General features: G+C 31.6%; 1 protein-coding gene across 3 annotated transcripts in view; it reads left to right on the forward strand.

Moving 5' to 3' along the window:
* Nucleotides 1-172: 172 nt before the first annotated feature.
* The window catches only part of Cen (cerebellar degeneration-related protein 2-like), a 37,753-nt gene continuing 22,438 nt past the window's right edge, over nucleotides 173-15,487 (forward strand). Inside the window, exons 1-2 of one of the 3 annotated variants that reach the window (XM_070639701.1) lie at nucleotides 173-374; nucleotides 452-809. In XM_070639701.1, the coding sequence (XP_070495802.1) occupies nucleotides 731-809 (79 nt within the window). In that variant the 5' untranslated portion in view covers nucleotides 173-374; nucleotides 452-730. Of the gene's footprint in view, nucleotides 810-13,606; nucleotides 13,747-15,487 lie in introns of those variants that run through there. The other 2 variants (XM_070639700.1, XM_070639699.1) reach the window with 2 other exon arrangements.

Here is a 15,487-nt window from a genome sequence, read left to right on the forward strand (position 1 = left end):
ATGTATGTAAATAGTATTAATATTTTCTATCCATCTCTCTCTGTTTCTTCAATTCTTTTTACTTGCTTCATTCCTCTTCTTCTACCTGTTGCCTCTCATTCCGCTCATTTTTTTCTCGTTGAGTACTGAAACACGCATTTTAAATCTTTAGCATTTAATTTTCAGCGTTCAGACAAGACTATTGCATTTTTGTGTTCGGAGATTTTTATATTTATTTCAATACGGTCAGATAGAGCTTTTAGACAAGTTCTATTTTACGTGTTTTAGTTAGAGAAAAAGTTCTATTTTCATCGGAATCTGTGTAATCTCTTAAATATATAAGAATAGTGCCTAAAAACAATGAATCATAAGAAGAGCAAAAAAATGTGAACTTTGTGAGTCAAGTTTATTATCATAATAAGAAGAAGTTTCTGAATGTTTTTTTCCATTCTGGATGTTTAATAATAAGTAGTTTAGGTAACTTAAAGAACGATAAAGTTGAGAAACTTTGATGCGAACCAATTACCGGACACGTGAATAAACTTAATTAGAAAAATAAATCTAGCGAGAAAAGTGCCATAAAAACTTGCAAAGCAGCGATCGCGTATAAAATCAAGTATTTCTCATTTTTTGGGTGAAACAAAAGTCAAAAGTGCTTTATTAATGTGTGAATAATCAAGTACAAATAACAAAAAAAATATTAATATCAATTAAACAGCACTGAATTGGAAAAAATAACAAGAAGATCACAATGGCATCATATAATGATTTAAGTTTAGATTGGGAAATTCTTCTTGATAGCATGAAAATGTCAAAAAATATCAACAACGGTAAGTCCACTACAAAACAATTGGAAATTATTATTATTTTTATCTTCAGAAAGATGCAAGTCAGACATTTAAAAATTAGCATAAATATCTGCAGCATTAATCATGTCAAAGTCCTCAAAACAGCCATGTGACATCATTCAAACTTGTTTAGGAATAATATTAAATCATTTCTAAAGCATTTTTCTCAACGCTCAAAATGCAAATTAGTGAATATACTCAATCTCGTTCGGATGTCATCATCATCAGCTGTATTAAACTCTTCTTTTTTTATCTCAACTCAAGACATTTTGCATAAATTTTTTATTACACCTCTTCATTGCCCGCTTTAGGACCTTGAAAAAATGAATTTAATAGTGAATACTGTTGAATTGCACGTTTGGATGAAAATCTCCATTCATGTCTATTTCGTACATAAAAAATGCCACTCATTTCATGCAGTTTTGCCAAAAAATAATATATATAAGGCTATTAACGATAAGATTGTTTCGTTTACAAAAAAAAAAGTTTTGTTGATTTAGCAAGATACAACCACAGCCAATTGAGGGAACTAGAGTGAGCATTTACGTCAATATTGGGTTTTGAATGATAAAGGAAAGTTGTAATTGCTGCTACACAAAAAATATAATCGATCAAAAATATATTGCGATAAGCGATAAGTACACCACATACTATTATTATGAGTAGTTACACAGATGAGGAAAATCTGCATATCATTATCGATTTATTCTGTGCTACATCATAATCATTACATGCAAGTGCTCTGAGAGTATGAAAGGAAATTGTCTTATTATAAGTAAATTGGAATTCTTGAGGGATATTAACGGTTATTCTGTCTGTCTAAAATTAGATCTAATTTGCATAGAAGGTTCAAAAAGTCAATTTAAAGGAGAATGACCATCAGGAATTCCTTAAACTCTATCCACTCATTAACTTTTGCTAATTGTTAACATATTTATCAGACATAAATCTAGAATTCTGTCAAGCGTGGATTTTCCAGACACGAAAATGAATTATAATCTCAGGCACATTAAAGACATAAAGCATGTCGATGAGAGCAACAAAAGAAGAGAAAATTTGCGGATGTTTTTATTGTCTTTCGTCGCCTTTAGAATATTTTTTTTCTGCTCATTTGTCATTTACCTGACGATTCTTTTAATTACCTGCGACACAAAAAAAGTATTAACTTTCTAGCCATGCTGCAGAAAAAATTCTCAAAGGATGCAAACATTATCAGCGTCATAATTAAATATTTAATTATTTTGTCGGCTCTATGCATTAACACTTTTTTTTAGATGCTATAGACACTAGATAGTAATGCTCTCTTACAAAATAGTCATTAGCCTACATCGCAATTACCAACAATGTCTCATGACTTTATATATATGCATTACCGATTAACGCAAATTGCTCATAAAATAAATTTTGTCCGTAATGCATTTAAAAGCAATTAATAATTAAGAAATCTTTCCTTTCAAATTGTGATTTGCCTCTTCACATTTTATAAGTTGATGACATAAAATATATTTAAGACAATAGCATAACTGTGGCACTTCCACTAACAATGTGAGAATAACAAGAAGAAATTGAAAGTTTTTTTTTTTTGCAAAGCACGTGATTTGATCATTTGTGTATGGAATGTCGATGTCCTGCGAAGTGATCACAACATAACTATTCAATGATCAATCAGTGATGAAACAGCACACCTTAGTGCTGTTAGACGTGTTTTATTAATCTCACTGGATCTTAATCCAAGCGACACGATGTCGCGCAACAAAGCATTTTTCGCTATAAAATGGGTCAATATTGGCAACTTTGTATCTTGCTGCTTACATGGCGGCATAGCGATAGCCTTCCAAACAGGATGTGCTGCTCGGTACTAATATCAGATTTTAAATTAATCTTCTTCTAAGAATTTAAATTTATGATGCTATGTGCATCTATGACCGTTATTTTTCACGTGGCTGTAAAATAAAGGATAAAGAATGTAAATTATAAAATACCTGCCATAAAATTAAGTAGTAATCCATGATGTCATAAAATTCATGCCCTCTAAAACTTGAAATATCATAATGTTTCATGGGAATGTGTGGCTGATCGTAAAAATTTGACCTTTTTGACCCTTCTGCGAATGTCCATCATTTGTCATTGAACTAGACGTAATAAATGGACGATCCCCAAAGACAAAATGATCTTTTTTTGTATGCAAAACTTAGACACAAATTGGAATCGATTTTAATTCATAGTTATGGAGAGAAATGACCACAAAAGTGATCATGATCGTCACATTGTTACTAAGTAATAACAAACATTACTTCCTTTGTTTTCTTTCACCTGACAAATTTTTTTGTTTTGTAATGTACAAATGTACATGTTTCGAATGCTGGCGATCATGCCAAGTAGCCCGATGAACTTTCATTTCAAAAAAAAAGGTGTTTGGACAAGCGGCGAGAGATAATAATAGATTTATAGTCAATAAGAATTTGTTATGAGTGTTACCAATTTTAACAGACAGATGTAACAGTTTTCCCTAATGTCAATTCCATTCCATTTCCAATTCAAAAAATCGTGATTTACATTAATTGACTTTTTCTCCTCTTTTTTCCTCGAGTCTCCTCCGTTTTTTTGTTGCTTGTTGTGCGAAAAGTCGCACATTGTAAATATGTAGATAGACGGAAACTATAGGGAAATTTTCGTTAGAGACGCTTAAAGGTCGTTGACTATGGTGGCGAAAAACTTACTTCTTTATTTGTGTTCATTCCACAACAGTGAGTACATAAAAATTGCAATGCATCTAGCGATACTTTTTATTTTAATGATTTATGAAATATTATAGGGAAATATACATAACTTGGGAAAGGTACGACATATATCCACGTCTGATATAAACATTAATTTCCAACATTATGAGTAAATAATTGAAAAAAGAAAGAAAAGAAAAAGTTTATTGTAGGTGTGGTATGAAGCATAAGTTGATGTCTTAATGGTCAAAATATGCGACATAATGCTTCTTGAGACTACATGTTACTCATTAATATTTCAAATAATCGTCACGGCGATTGATGAGAGTGATGAAAGCTATTTGTAGCCTATTCTTATCTTCATTAAATATTTTCTACAATTATTTGATTGCTATGATTGCTTGCGGGGGTCATTCGGAAGTGATGTCTGAGGAATGTTGAGTTTCTTTAAGGCATAATGCCTGTTGGGATTGCTTTCTTGAGTATAGCATAGCTATTGTTTCTAATACTTGATAAACCGGCTCTTAATCTAGTCTTTATACTTACTACCTGCTTGCTTCTTTGGCTGCAAGGGATCCATTGCCGCGTTTAGAGAACGGCTGTAGACAGCCCTTTATTTCGATAATTTCTGCCAGTTCGGGATATTGAGAACTCTAGCGTCCTTATCAACACATCCAATCTAGGAACTTTTCGGTCTTCCTTCAATCTTCTGCTGTCCACAATGTCTGCAAATGTTACTGTATATACTGGGGCATGTTAGTGTATATACCAGAGCATCCTATGGTCGTCTGTTCACATGACCTCCCCACCTCACTATATACTAGCCGTCCACATAATCAGACACAATCACTGTACGATGCCTCATCGGAAATGATCAATATAGGTGTAATAAAGCTCATCGGTAAAGCTCTAAAATATTAAATTGATGGACAAATTACAAGCATTTTAAGATGATCATTTGAGCGAGCATTACATTAAGAAAAGCAGTAATAGCCAGACAAACATGATGTTACATCACGTGCCTAGCTGTTATGATTGATCAGTGCGATTTATGGCTTTACCTTATTAAAACATTGCTCAACATGTCCAATCGTGACGATTTTTCCAGTCTACAATGTAATTCATCCTTACTTACTCCATTTTTGGTCTTGTGCAGAAACATAAACAAACATTTTTCATGAGACTTTCTTAATTAGCGCTGACAACTCTCACCCAATCTTAGTTCCATTATTTTTGTTTTGTTTTTTTTCGCAAATGTACCTTACTTTCCGATTGCCTAACACTTCTCATTATGTTGTTCCACCAAACATAGTCATATAGTAGCAGACATAGACTTGACTATGATGATATCATGGGAATTTAGCATAAAGTCTTAATTAAAAGTCATTGAAAGTGAAAGATTTAATTTTTTTTGCGCATACAGCATACAAAAAACAGCAAATGTAAATGCTACACTCCCAGACTTTTAGGTACGAAAAACATCTTAATAACAATGAAAAAATGCTAGATCATTGTTGGTGGAAAATGATCGAGTTCACTATGGACTTTTTTTTCTCTTCACCCAACTTGTTACACCTTCTTTCTATCATTTTTTTGCAGCATTGCTTAAGAGACCTTTTAAAAATTTGTACTGTAAATAATTCGCAATACTTTCGATATGTCAATTGCTAGGTATTATAATTCGACATTTTCATTTCACTTTCATTTGGACGATGATTGTGTCGATATTACGATATTGTCAATAAAGTGCTCTTTCTCATTCACCGGCATTCCTATAACATGTCTCACGTCATATGTGAGTATATTAAATTACATTATACTTACTTATACTTTACATTTGCATTAAGCGATAAAACTTTCAAAATATTTTAATTTATTTAATGCTCTTCTTATCAAAAATTGTGTTACGTTGCAAGATTTAATGCTATGCGTTTTTGTTGGTGCTGTTGCTTATAAAAAATTATTATTATTTAAATTATTAATGGATTTTTTTCATATCTAAATTAGATTGTGTTAGTCTAGAGATTTAATTATACCGATTATAGAGGAACTAGGGGTTTTGACTTTAGGAAGCATGATGTCTCAAAAATGACCGTTAAATTTATTCAAAAAAAAATTTGTCGTTTATATTCAAATATTTTTTGACCGTTACTTCTACTTTTCTTCGTAACGTAAATTTTTATTTTAAAATAAGTATATAATTTTTGTCCATTTTGGATTTTCGTAGTGCTTGTAACCATGGCAAACTCGATCGGCACAAGCTTTTCAAGGTAGGCAAGGTAGTCATAGAGCATCCAAGTTTCAATATCCAAGAAGCACTTCGATTTCATGTGACTAGCAACTGAATGTCTTGAAAAACTTCTGCCTATCAGGAAAGTAAGTCTATGGCTACCATGCTCTTCCAAATCTCAACCAGACATCAGATCCCATCCTCTTTACAACACTCCAAATTACCTCAACTAGTAGCTGTCGGCACATCCAAAAAGGTTTCAAAACTGCGAAGATAAATTGAGCGGCATATATGCTGACCCAAGAGTATTAACCACATGTGTGTCACGACTTTTTTTATTTGTCTAATGTCAATTAAATTGTGTGTAACGAACAGCCTAAGCTGCAAAACTCATTCTCATTATACGGTTATTAAAATTTCTTGTTCAATTAGCCATGCGTCTTGTATATTTTCTGGTCCTTAAGACGTATACCTTGCATAATATTTGTAGGATAACAAGCAATAATGCATAACATTAAATTCATTAATATTTTGATTATTAAATCGTAAATGCGATTTGAGATTTTCGAGATTCTTCAGTGGGGAACCTCTACATGCCACTTTTTACTTCTTTTTCGTCCGAGAGTGAAAGATAAACAATTATCTGTTGATGGGATTTAGACATATTTGACGTAATAATCTGTTTCATTTGAATATATGGATGTGAATATTGAATCTGTAATAGAAATAATATTAATTAATGATCCATAAGATATTTCGCATAAGAAATATTAGTAGGAAAGTCTTAAATGCCCATTAGAAAGTTTTATGTATGAAATGTTGCAATATTGTGTGGAACAGCCAATTAAATTGTATGAATAAATCAAAATTTCATGCATTCAGAACAAGAAATTCCTGTCATTCCTTACGTTACAGTCATATAGGCAAACTTGCAAGTTATAAAGATGGTGGTATTTAGGCTAACAGCATTCAACATTATATTCTGCTCTCATTTCAATACAGTTGTTTATTTGCAAATCATTTTGGGTCTGAACAACTTACTTACGCTTATAAAAGTTCTTCTAACCTTGAAAGATTCATGTATAGCAGCAACTACGTGCATAGTGGCAATAAAAATTTCAATACATTTAATAATCATGTGCTATGTATAATTTGTCTTTTTTACAAGACACTAGACGTCATGATTGACTTCTTTTTCAACTGTATTTGGTATTTTAAATAGAAATTCAAAATTTGGTTATGTTTGGCTTTTCTAAAATGGAAAAGGAGAGTGAGCTTTAACCTCACAAAAATAAAACTCGATTGCATAACTTGTTGTTCCTTTGTATTTTAAAACCATGGAGAATTTATTTAAGTTCCATTCATGTCTCGATGACTTTTAGATCTCATTGATGTGATAATTTTAAACAAAAGAAATCCAATTGATTCATGTGACATAGTTAGTCATGATTATCTTTCGCTACAGCAATTATGACAAATAAAAGTTTAATTTATGTTTTGATGGACACCTGTTGATTGAAGATGTTACACGCCTATTGCATGTTTTAAAGCATATAAATAGCTGTACTTGTTTATTCTCTTTGGAATTGGAAGGAATGTGAATTGACAGGTTTGCAAGAAATTGACTCACAGGCTTTATTTATAGTTCTCGATTCTTGGATGCAGTTTTCTCAGTGAGAGAGACTTGGGAATTGATTATGTGAGAATTGTATGGCTTGATGCTGATTCAGATTGTGCTGACCTTACTGAGATAATGTTATGAATCACTTACACTAGAATATTAATGCATGGACAAAGAATCATAGTTTGAGTTTGATAAAATTAGTTAAAATCATGACTGGACTTAGACTTTGAAGTATGTCTCTGATTAGAATAGAATATAACACATTTAAGGATTCACTTCCGATTGGACAAAAATACGTTAGACTTAGTTGATGGCAAGTTAATGTCCAGTTGATATCTAGTTCTAACGTATTTTTGTCCACTCGGAACTTGAGAGAAAAGGTATTTTTAGGATTTACAATTTACTTTAAAAATCTTTAGAACTCTTGATGAATATCATCAATGATTGCAGGACATCACTGCCTTCCAGACTATTGATCTGATCTAGATAATATTCAGATCAGAAAGAAATCAAAGTCGAACGCTAGAAAAGTAGACTAGATATGCATTCAGCACATACGCTAGGATAGTAATAATATAAAATTATTAAAAATTGCATTGTGTACAGCATAAAGAAGTTCAAGCCCATGAAGCAATCACACAATTAATATCGAAAATAAATAAAATTGCATAGAATCATTCAAGCATACAGCAAAATGAACTTACATGGGAGGTGTACTACGATTAAGCATAGAAAAATTGTTCAAAATAATTTACAATTTATGTACGAATATTCATGCCTTCCTTCTTTTTAATAACAGTCTTAACAAACCTTCTATTTTGAGCTCTAAATATTTTGTAAAAGAATTCCAACATCGTAAGCAACAAAAAGCTATTCGCAAATTCATGATTTCTTTAATTGCCGCAATTTTTTATTTGCTTCTTTTTACTTCTCCTCAATCAAGTCTAGAAATTTTTTGTTTTCTACTGCACAGTATACTGTGGATGTGAAAAAAAAATTGAACAGAACTAGATTGATACAAGTTAATTTTCAATGTGATATTAATTCCACTATGGCATGCAAAATTAAATTTCATTGAATAACACGTGGCGAAGAAATTGGATCCATAATGGAAGTGAAAAGGCTTTCATTTAAAGTTTTTTGAATCATAATGTGGAATAATCCGAACTTAACTCAATAATATGTTAGATTTATCATGCATCGACTAAGGTTCTTTAGAGGCAGTTATGGAAAAATTTCTTCTGTGTCCAATTTCCTTATGTTATGGAAAATCTTGTAAGGCGGCAAATTAAAATGTAAAAAAATGACTCAAAATTTCTTATTTTAAGTAAACAGAGTTGTAAAACAACAAGCATAAAGGCTTGAAAATTCATTATTACCGCAAAAATTTTATTGAAATATACAAATCTAATTTACATGCCGGTTGCAATGAAAGGCAAGTAATGTTGCTAAAAGAGAAACAAATATACAAAAATATTTCAGAAATGTAGGTTCAATGATTCCTGCCGTGTTCATGAAAAATATAGTCAAATGTATTTTAATTGCTTGATTTTTTTGCATGGAATTTAAATGACCAAAAGTTATTTTTGCATTCATTGACTGCACGTTTTGTCTGAAATTTATTACAGGCTTTAAATCCTGTCTAACTTTGCAGTAGATGCTCATAAAATTGTTTGACCGATGGGTCATATATGCATATGCATGCTAATAAGGTGGATCTGATGAAAGTTGATTAACTGATTGCATGCCTAACTACTTAAGCGCATCCTACGTGTGTGTTCCATGTGACTTCTTAACCTAAAAGGTGGCACAATGCGGATTGAAATCAGCCTTAGTGGTATCGTCAAGGTTACTTGATGTCCTACCGATAATACGGCGACATGGCGGTACCTTAGTGAGCTCGTTATGCTGTTCAGATTGCAAGATTAAGATTATCTTTAAATAGACTTGACAGACTTACTTGCTTGTCTCTTTGGAAACTAGGAATGTCTAAAGATAACTCTATCCATCGAAACCTTCTGTCAGTTTGTGATATTAAGGACTCTAGCTTCTTTTTCAACTAACCCAATCCAGGAATTCTTCGGTCTTCTTCGCGATCTCTTGCCATCCACAAAGTCTGTAGTAGTTACTTTAAGAGCTTGGGCATCACTTGGCCTTCTGTAAGCATGGCCTACCCATCTCAAGCTATTTGATAGACAATTCAAATAGAAATCCCAGGATAAAACCCTGCTCCTCTCACCATATCCATAACTAGAAAATTAAGCAATCATCATTTAAGACAGGTCATACCTCCTCCAAGATCATCTTGTTACAATGTCTTGAGCATTTAAAAATGATAAAAATCATATGCCATAAATTTTTACATAGAAAATTAATTACCAGCGTGGAAAATTAATTTTCCAATTCCATGTATGTCATGCTTTATGTTTTGCTGATTATCATGATTAGGTGATATATGTGCGAGAGATGCAATTACTTAATATCATCTTTTAATTTTGTTAAAGAGTCGATGAAATGCCATTGCATGCACGCATGACGTGTAAATATTATGAAAGGATGAAAAACTCTCACTTGTGCATAAGTCGCATAAGTTATGTCATTTAATATGTGTATATATAATTTAATTTATTGCTAGAAGGAAGTATCTAAAATGTAAATAGTTTATCGCTCAATTTCATACATCATGTCATCTACGTATGTCGATCAATATACCATGATTATTAGCGACACAATTTTTCACTCGACTCGGCCATTTATTATGGTTATGCAAAGGAAAGACTCAATAGGTTTGTGTACTTTCATTAGTAAGAGATACTTATCATGTTATAGTAATTGAAACACATCATTTTGATCAATTTGAGTAAAAAATTACAAAAGTCCTCGTGTTATTGATCGAGGGACTTAAGCGCATTTTTGTCCCAGCGGTCAGTAATTGATTAATAAGTCACTTTCAGACCTCAAAAACAAGATCCAGTAGGATCCAGGTCACTTCCAGAAGTAAAACACAAGATCCAGTAAGATCCAGGTCACTTCCAGGCCTAAAACCAAGATCCAGTAAGATCCAAGTCACTTCCAGATCTTAAAAACAAGATTTATATAAAACTTCCAAAAATTTAAGAACTTCATCATTTGACGGATTTTCATAATTCAAACCTCATAACGGTCAAAAAAAATTCAAACATTGTTCAGTAAACACTGTAAAAACATCAAAAAACATTGAAAAACACTGTCAAACAATGAAAAAACGTGTTGTTGTTTTTGTTGTTGTTGTAAATGAAAATGAAAAACTGTTAATTATAGTATTTATGCGTTGATTTGAAACTTCTAAATGACCGATAACCCAATAACTTGATAGAACGAAGCTATTAAAACAAACCAGAGCTCTCTACGATGTCTAGTTTTCGAGATCTCGCGTTCCAGCCGACCGAACGACCGAACAAAGTGTCTTATTAAGCTACCTTTTTGAAAAAAATTTCAAAAATGCGCTAATAATTTGAAAATCCAATTAATTAATTAAATTTGAATGTGCAGCATGGCAGGTAGTGTAATTTAGTTTCGAAGGTGATGATTAAAGTGTGTTTATACACATTTGTAACTAATCGGAAACGTCAAAAAGAAATTAAATTATTTTTTTGAAAAGTTTTTCAATATTTCACGCATGTTTTCCGTACTCATTCATACCAAATAGGTGTTAATAACTAATCGACAATTGTATTGGAAGTTGAAAGTGAAGAATTGAGAGAATGTAGATCAAAAGTGCTGTAGGTACTCAATATCGATATTACAAATGAGAAATAAATGTTCATGCATGAATTGATGCGATTTGAATTTGTACTTAAATCCATAATCTTTTGTAATCTCAAGATATAGTTTGAGGGCTCTCAAATGACTCTCAAGACTGACTGTTTATAACTTTCACAAAAAAATAACTTTATGTTTGCTTATTTTTTTATGCTGTATAAAAAATCATCATAATTTATTAGAAAGAAATTATATGTGAGACATAATCTTGGGAAATTTGTTGATAAGCATCATAAACAATTGTCTCAAATAGCCATTAAATGACTTTTCCGTTATTATCTTATTTGCTTTGAATTGATAATTTCTGCCTTAATTGAGCCGCAACTTTATACAATTCATCTTCAGCTTGGGAATTTTATTGTCACATTATTTAAATTCCACAATAAATTACAAAGGCAGAGCCCAAAAGGGCTATAAAGTTAAAAATGTTAATCTAATCTCGATGACTTGATGGGAGTTAAAAGTCATCTTTAAAAGCACCAAAAATCACAACGATTTTGACGATCCTTTCTCTTTATTTATCTTCTTCATCTTAATATTAAGTGTTAAGTGGAATTTTCGCATGATTGTTGATTATTGTAATTTTCGTTGATCTTTCCGTGATCTATCCTCTTTCAACTCGTTGTGTGAAATATCGGAAATAATAAAAAAAAATGCTTTTTAAACACAATCTTTTTCGATTTCATTCATTCTGTCGACGATAATTAAGAGAAAGACTATAAACTACATGTAATAACGACTTGTCCAAAAATTTAAAATTATTATGAAAAATGAAAGCGATCTGACGAGATTTTTTTCTTCTCTCTTTAGCCATCATGATCATGTCAAGTATTATAAAGGCACATACTTTTAATTTCTGCGTAAATTGATTCATTTTTTATGAAAAAAAAGCGTGGTCAAAAGAGATTATTTTAGCAAGTCTTTAAATGGTGGGTTCATTGTGTTATGGATCGTATGCATGTTACGTAACTCTTATTATTAGACTTGTGTTCTCAATTGTTGTTGAAAATATGTCAACTGTCATTTAATATTTGAATTTAATTTGCAAAACAATTGGTTGATTTTCCCCTTTTGTAGTTGATCTATTTACAATTATCAAATAGTAAGCATTTGTTTGTTAATATCAACTTCATTGCTCTTGAGCTGTCAAATCCATTTATGTCAAGCTACACGAGACTGTCTTCTTTGTTAGACATCACTGTTAATTAATCCCCAAAAATGATTCGAATTATTTTTATGTAATTGAAACTTTCGCGGTTCTGTCATCAATCGGTTTCTCAATTTTTCATTATTTATTATTCCACATCATATAGAAATGACACAGTTTAAAGTAAATTTGTGTGCCTGTTGTTCATGAATAGAAGAAACAAAAATAAAATAAGTAAATAAATTTGCATAAGACAGAAAATATGATTCGCATTCGAAATTAGACAAGACAAGACGCAATGATTCGTGAGAAGGGAAAGAAGAAGCAGAGAAGCCAATAAATAAATCTTCAGTTCATTGAACTTTATTCCAGAAAAAAAAATAAAAAATAATTCTATTGTTGTTAAGCTTTAAAATGTAAACACAATTCATTTATTACGTGTGTGCACATTCAATAGTACCAAACCATCATCATTATTTTAAGTATGTTGCAATACTTATTCCTCTAAGCTTATTATGTACAAAATTATGTGCATTGCCGCTTCTCTGGAATCATCAAGAACAGGTTTCACGTTTATTCTCTCATTTCGTTGATCATTCTCTTTCTTCTCGGGCAGAAATTACACATTCTCAATGTACATGCTAAAGTATTACATACAGCATGAAATTCTTCACGAAAAATAAGAATTATGAATGCTTTGGAAATTGAAGCAGATCAATGAATTTCTTATATATTTAAAAGAATGTGATGTGAATGAGATTGAAGACTGCGGTAGAGTGAGTGAGGAGGAAACGAATCATCCCATAAGACAGCTGTAAGGTCATTTTATTTATTCCCTTATAGGCAATTGTATAAATAAAGCGAGGAACTTTCATTCATTCAAATGAATCATGATAAACGTTTTAAAGAAAAAATTTCAAAACATTTGATCTGCGCATGCACCGGTCAATGAACAACTGCGTGTCATGTGCGCATGAATCATCCTTTTCCAGATTCTTCCCTTTCGCATAGAATCATGCAATTTTCATGTCAATCGATGAGAACTGAATTTAAGATAATAATGCACAGAAGTGCATGGATGTTTGTATTAGTGCAGGAAGTGTGCGGGAGAACCTTTTTATTTTGTCGCATAAGGAAGAGCACATATCATGTTGCATTCCCAACCCCTTTTTTATTATATTTTGAGTCATACTAACACAAATAAACAGCTGTTCCTTCCAATTATTCCACGAGTCCTCGTCGCACTTTATTTCTTGTGTTTAATCGATAGCGAAGTCTTGTAAGGTCTAGTTCTATCCGTAGACATTAAATTCGGTGTGTGTGCTTTTCAAAATTGTTTTATTGTGTTGCTTTGTGGATCTTTAAAGTCTAGACGTGAAATTTAATTAACGGCAGATGTAGGCATTAAAAGTTCTCTCAATTCCATTGTCGATTAGATGCTCAAATTGTGAAGATGTAGAACAGTGATTCATTTTGTGAGGAATTAATTAATTCCGTATCGATTTTGAGTGTGTCCAAAAACACATTTTTCTTTGTTGTCCAAAAATCACGACGTTTGAAGCTATAATGCTCAACTTTAAGTTTTAAACAAAATGCTATAATGAATAAGTCATGTACGGTGTACAGTTTTACCATTTCATTCAAAAAATTTTAATAATAGTACATATTGAAAAACCAAAGTCTGTCACGTTGACATAGAAAAAAGTATGAAAAGAGAGAATTAAGAAGAAGACCTTGATGGATGTTGTTGTTTTTGTAATTTTTTTCGATTTTTTCAAGGGACAAATTATGAAATGTGCAGTAACAAAATAAATGAGGTTGGATTCTTAATGCTAGCAAGTGGCAAGAACAAAAGTCCATTTTTAAGTCTGGCAACAAAGACCATAGCCTTAAGCTTCAAGTTGAAATTGCCAAATCAAGTGCTTTTAATAAATTTAATTATTTGCAATAATAGCCAGCACAACTTTTTGCATAAGCATTAATAATATTTTTATTGACAAACATAACGTAATTGTTTCGTGCATTAATGTTGTTGTTTTCTTCAATTAAATATTTCTGTAATGTTTGCAAGATATTTAATTTTTTTTTGTAGCAACAACTACACATGCACAGAATAATGAGAGAGAATGCAAAAATATTGAGTGCAGACCGAGAGGTTTTTAAAAAAAATGTTTATGCTTGTTAATTCACAATCAGATATTACTTTCTGTAGTAATTTGAAATTGATAGGTCTTTTTAAAATTCAATCATTGATATATGACGGGAAAGTTCACAAATGACGTCATCTAGAATCTTCTTTGTCCTTGATATGAAAATTGACACGTGTCTTGATCAGACCTTGAAAGTCGTCCTGAATTTAGTATGCTGCCAAGTCGACTTGATGTCGAGACGACTTCATACATAATCATAGTCGACTTTGAGTTCTTATCTTTACTAAGTTTAGATACGAATGTATAAGTATGGTATTAACATGCTATACAGCATCTTGTTTCTAGAGATTATAATGTCATCCTTACTATTCTTTGCATGACATCATCTAGTCTCCAACTAGATGACTACATGCTTTTCGCAGTGGCAAATTAACAATTTTACAAGTTGCGAACCATATGATTGCTACATTAGCTGATAACTACCGAATATTAAAAATTCATAATATACGTCATTTGTGAACATCCAGCAGCTATCAGATCATCTATTCGCGATTTCGTTTAATGACTTTTTTTCTCATAAAAATTCATACTTTTTAAAAAATCAGTAATTTTCATAAAGTAATGTACAGCTTAAACATACAATTTACTATTTAAATAACAGATCCTATCATTTACATCTGAATGTGAAAGTGAAAATCTGACAATATCATGAACTCATATTTGATTAATATGGTTTAATTTAAAAAGGTGATAAAGTGCACCTTTATAACGTAAAAAATTTGCAATATGTCAATATCGACAAGAGGAAGTAGATACATAAGATTTTTATATCCACATGTTGTTGACCCTTCAGGCCATGATCGTGTGGTCAATTGGTTGAAAGTCAATTGGTGCTTAGCTTTATAGCTGCTTATTTCAATTTTTATTGATACCTCCTTACTTATTTTCCATTTGATTAAAAATCGATTTAATTGGAAATGCAGAAAAA

Source organism: Chironomus tepperi, unplaced genomic scaffold (assembly GCF_022539635.2).
Source record: "Chironomus tepperi strain 1889 unplaced genomic scaffold, CSIRO-AGI_Ctep_v1 contig_196, whole genome shotgun sequence".
NCBI classification, from domain to species: domain Eukaryota; kingdom Metazoa; phylum Arthropoda; class Insecta; order Diptera; family Chironomidae; genus Chironomus; species Chironomus tepperi.